Source organism: Hevea brasiliensis, chromosome 7 (assembly GCF_030052815.1).
Source record: "Hevea brasiliensis isolate MT/VB/25A 57/8 chromosome 7, ASM3005281v1, whole genome shotgun sequence".
NCBI classification, from domain to species: domain Eukaryota; kingdom Viridiplantae; phylum Streptophyta; class Magnoliopsida; order Malpighiales; family Euphorbiaceae; genus Hevea; species Hevea brasiliensis.
In genome coordinates, this window is record NC_079499.1 from 89,964,815 (window position 1) to 89,966,854 (window position 2,040).

The 2,040-nt window shown below is 32.2% G+C and overlaps 1 protein-coding gene across 1 annotated transcript; it reads right to left on the reverse strand.

Moving 5' to 3' along the window:
• Window positions 1-1,083: 1,083 nt before the first annotated feature.
• On the reverse strand, window positions 1,084-1,809 carry LOC110650584 (uncharacterized). Its single transcript, XM_021805625.2, has one exon. The coding sequence runs from the start codon at window positions 1,691-1,693 to the stop codon at window positions 1,184-1,186; it is 510 nt and encodes a 169-aa protein (XP_021661317.2). The 5' UTR covers window positions 1,694-1,809; the 3' UTR covers window positions 1,084-1,183.
• Between the last annotated feature and the right edge of the window lie 231 nt (window positions 1,810-2,040).

Below are 2,040 nucleotides of genomic sequence, written 5' to 3' on the forward strand. Positions count from 1 at the left end.
CTAAAATTGACGGTTTGAATTATTGATTTTAATTCGATTCAAACTAAATTTAAAAAATAAAAAGTTAGCAGCTTTATAGGGTGGCATATGAACTAAGCCATTTTCATACCAAAATTAAAACCATCAAAAACTGCAATCGAAATTCAAAACCAAAATTAAACAGAATCAAAATTGGCTAAGAACAAGAGCAAGCTAGAATCATATGATCAATTGATCCGATTCTAATTCATCCTCTAACTAGACCCTAAAACCTTCGATTTTTATTCAAACCCACCTATCTTATCCATATTATTATTACACATAAGACATAAAACAAAGTTCCAAAAACATTGCCATTGAAACCGGGAAGTGGAAGTTTTGGCTCCCTCTTAAAAACAAATCACATACTTCCAATTCTCATTATTTTTCTTTATCTTTTTCTCTTTGCTTTTTTTCTTTTAATGCCTCTCTTTATCCTGAAGAACAATAATTTATTTTTTTTTTCTTATCCAATTTCAGCCTTTGTTTAATCCACTAGTTTTTTTATAAAAAATTTCATAATTCATTGATAAAAATTATAAGATAAGTATAATACAATATTTTAATAAAATCTTCTTAAAAAATATAAATAATTAAAAGATTCTTTAAAATAAAACATAAATTGATATTTTTTTAATTTAGATGATTAAATAAATTTTTTATAATACTGTCTTTGAAAACCTGATAACTTACTATCTTTATGATCCGTGTAAGAAATTAAATCTCAATTTGCTATCTTTATAATCTATGTAAGATTCGCGTAAAAAATTAAATCACAAATTGTCAATAAAGTCTCCAATAAACAAAGGGAGATTAAAATTTTTTACTTTCTTAATTTGCCATTAAATTCTGATTATTTAGAGATGGACGTTCACTTACGCAGCCTTTCAATGTGGCTTTCTTTATTTAGAGACCCCTTTTTTAATTATTTTCTTTAAAAAACAAAAAAAATTAGTGATCGTAATTTTTTTGTTCATCTCAATAGCTCATCAACTCATATAGGTTTAAAATTGTAATTCAATCCCTTGAATGGGTATCAGCCAAAAGTAATGTAGCAAAGCGAACTAATCAAATCACAAACAGCAATTTATCAGAGGAACTTTAACTATGGGCCTCCCTCATTACAATATTTACACTCGTACCCCCTGCTTTTCCTAAACTACCCCTACTCGGGTATTGCACTTAACATCGCTGTAAACTTTCTCCTTCCTCCTCCACCACCACCGCCACTTCTGCTTCCAACATCGCCTACTCCAGTTGCGGCGGACGATCTCTTTCTCATGCTAGATTTGCTATCACTCTCACTGGAATACAACAAAGGAGACACCGACTTCCGGCGGCACCCACGTTTCTCACCACCAGTATTACTTTTCATCAACGCAGAGCTAGCTTTGACAGCCAATGCAGCCATTTCCTCCGGCTGTAAAGGGTACTTTAACAGACTCAAAGGCAAAGCGAAATAAAGCTGTCCCAATTGGAGCTCTTCATCATCGTTAATGGCGGAAACGACATCGTCATACTCCATTTCATCGGCGTTGCAGATGAAATAAGTGGGATTCTTTTGGCGAACATAAGAAACCTTAACAGGGTAGGAAAATTCTTGCAACCTCCCATCTTGTAAGATCAGCTTTGCAGTAGCTACGTTGGTGGATTCACTGGAATTGCAAATACCCATTTAGGTAAAATTGAGATTTAAAAAAAAAAAAAAAAAAGAAAAGAAAGATTAGAAATCTTTCTTTAATTAAAAATCTATGAAAAGTCTGCATCTTGAGAAGAGGGAGAAAATGGAGGAGAAATATATAGGAGAGCGATTGCCTCGTAATCTGTACGTTGTAGCCATGTAAGATTTGTCGTTTTCAATGGATTTGATCAATCGGTGGGCATGAGTTGCCAGGCTGTAAATTGGAGCAGACAGCTTGCGTGTATGTAAAAGGTTTCAGTTTGATTTTAATTCAGTTTCGGGGTTTTTTTTTTTTTTTCAAGTTTTATTTTAATTTTAATTTAATTTTAATTTTAATTAAA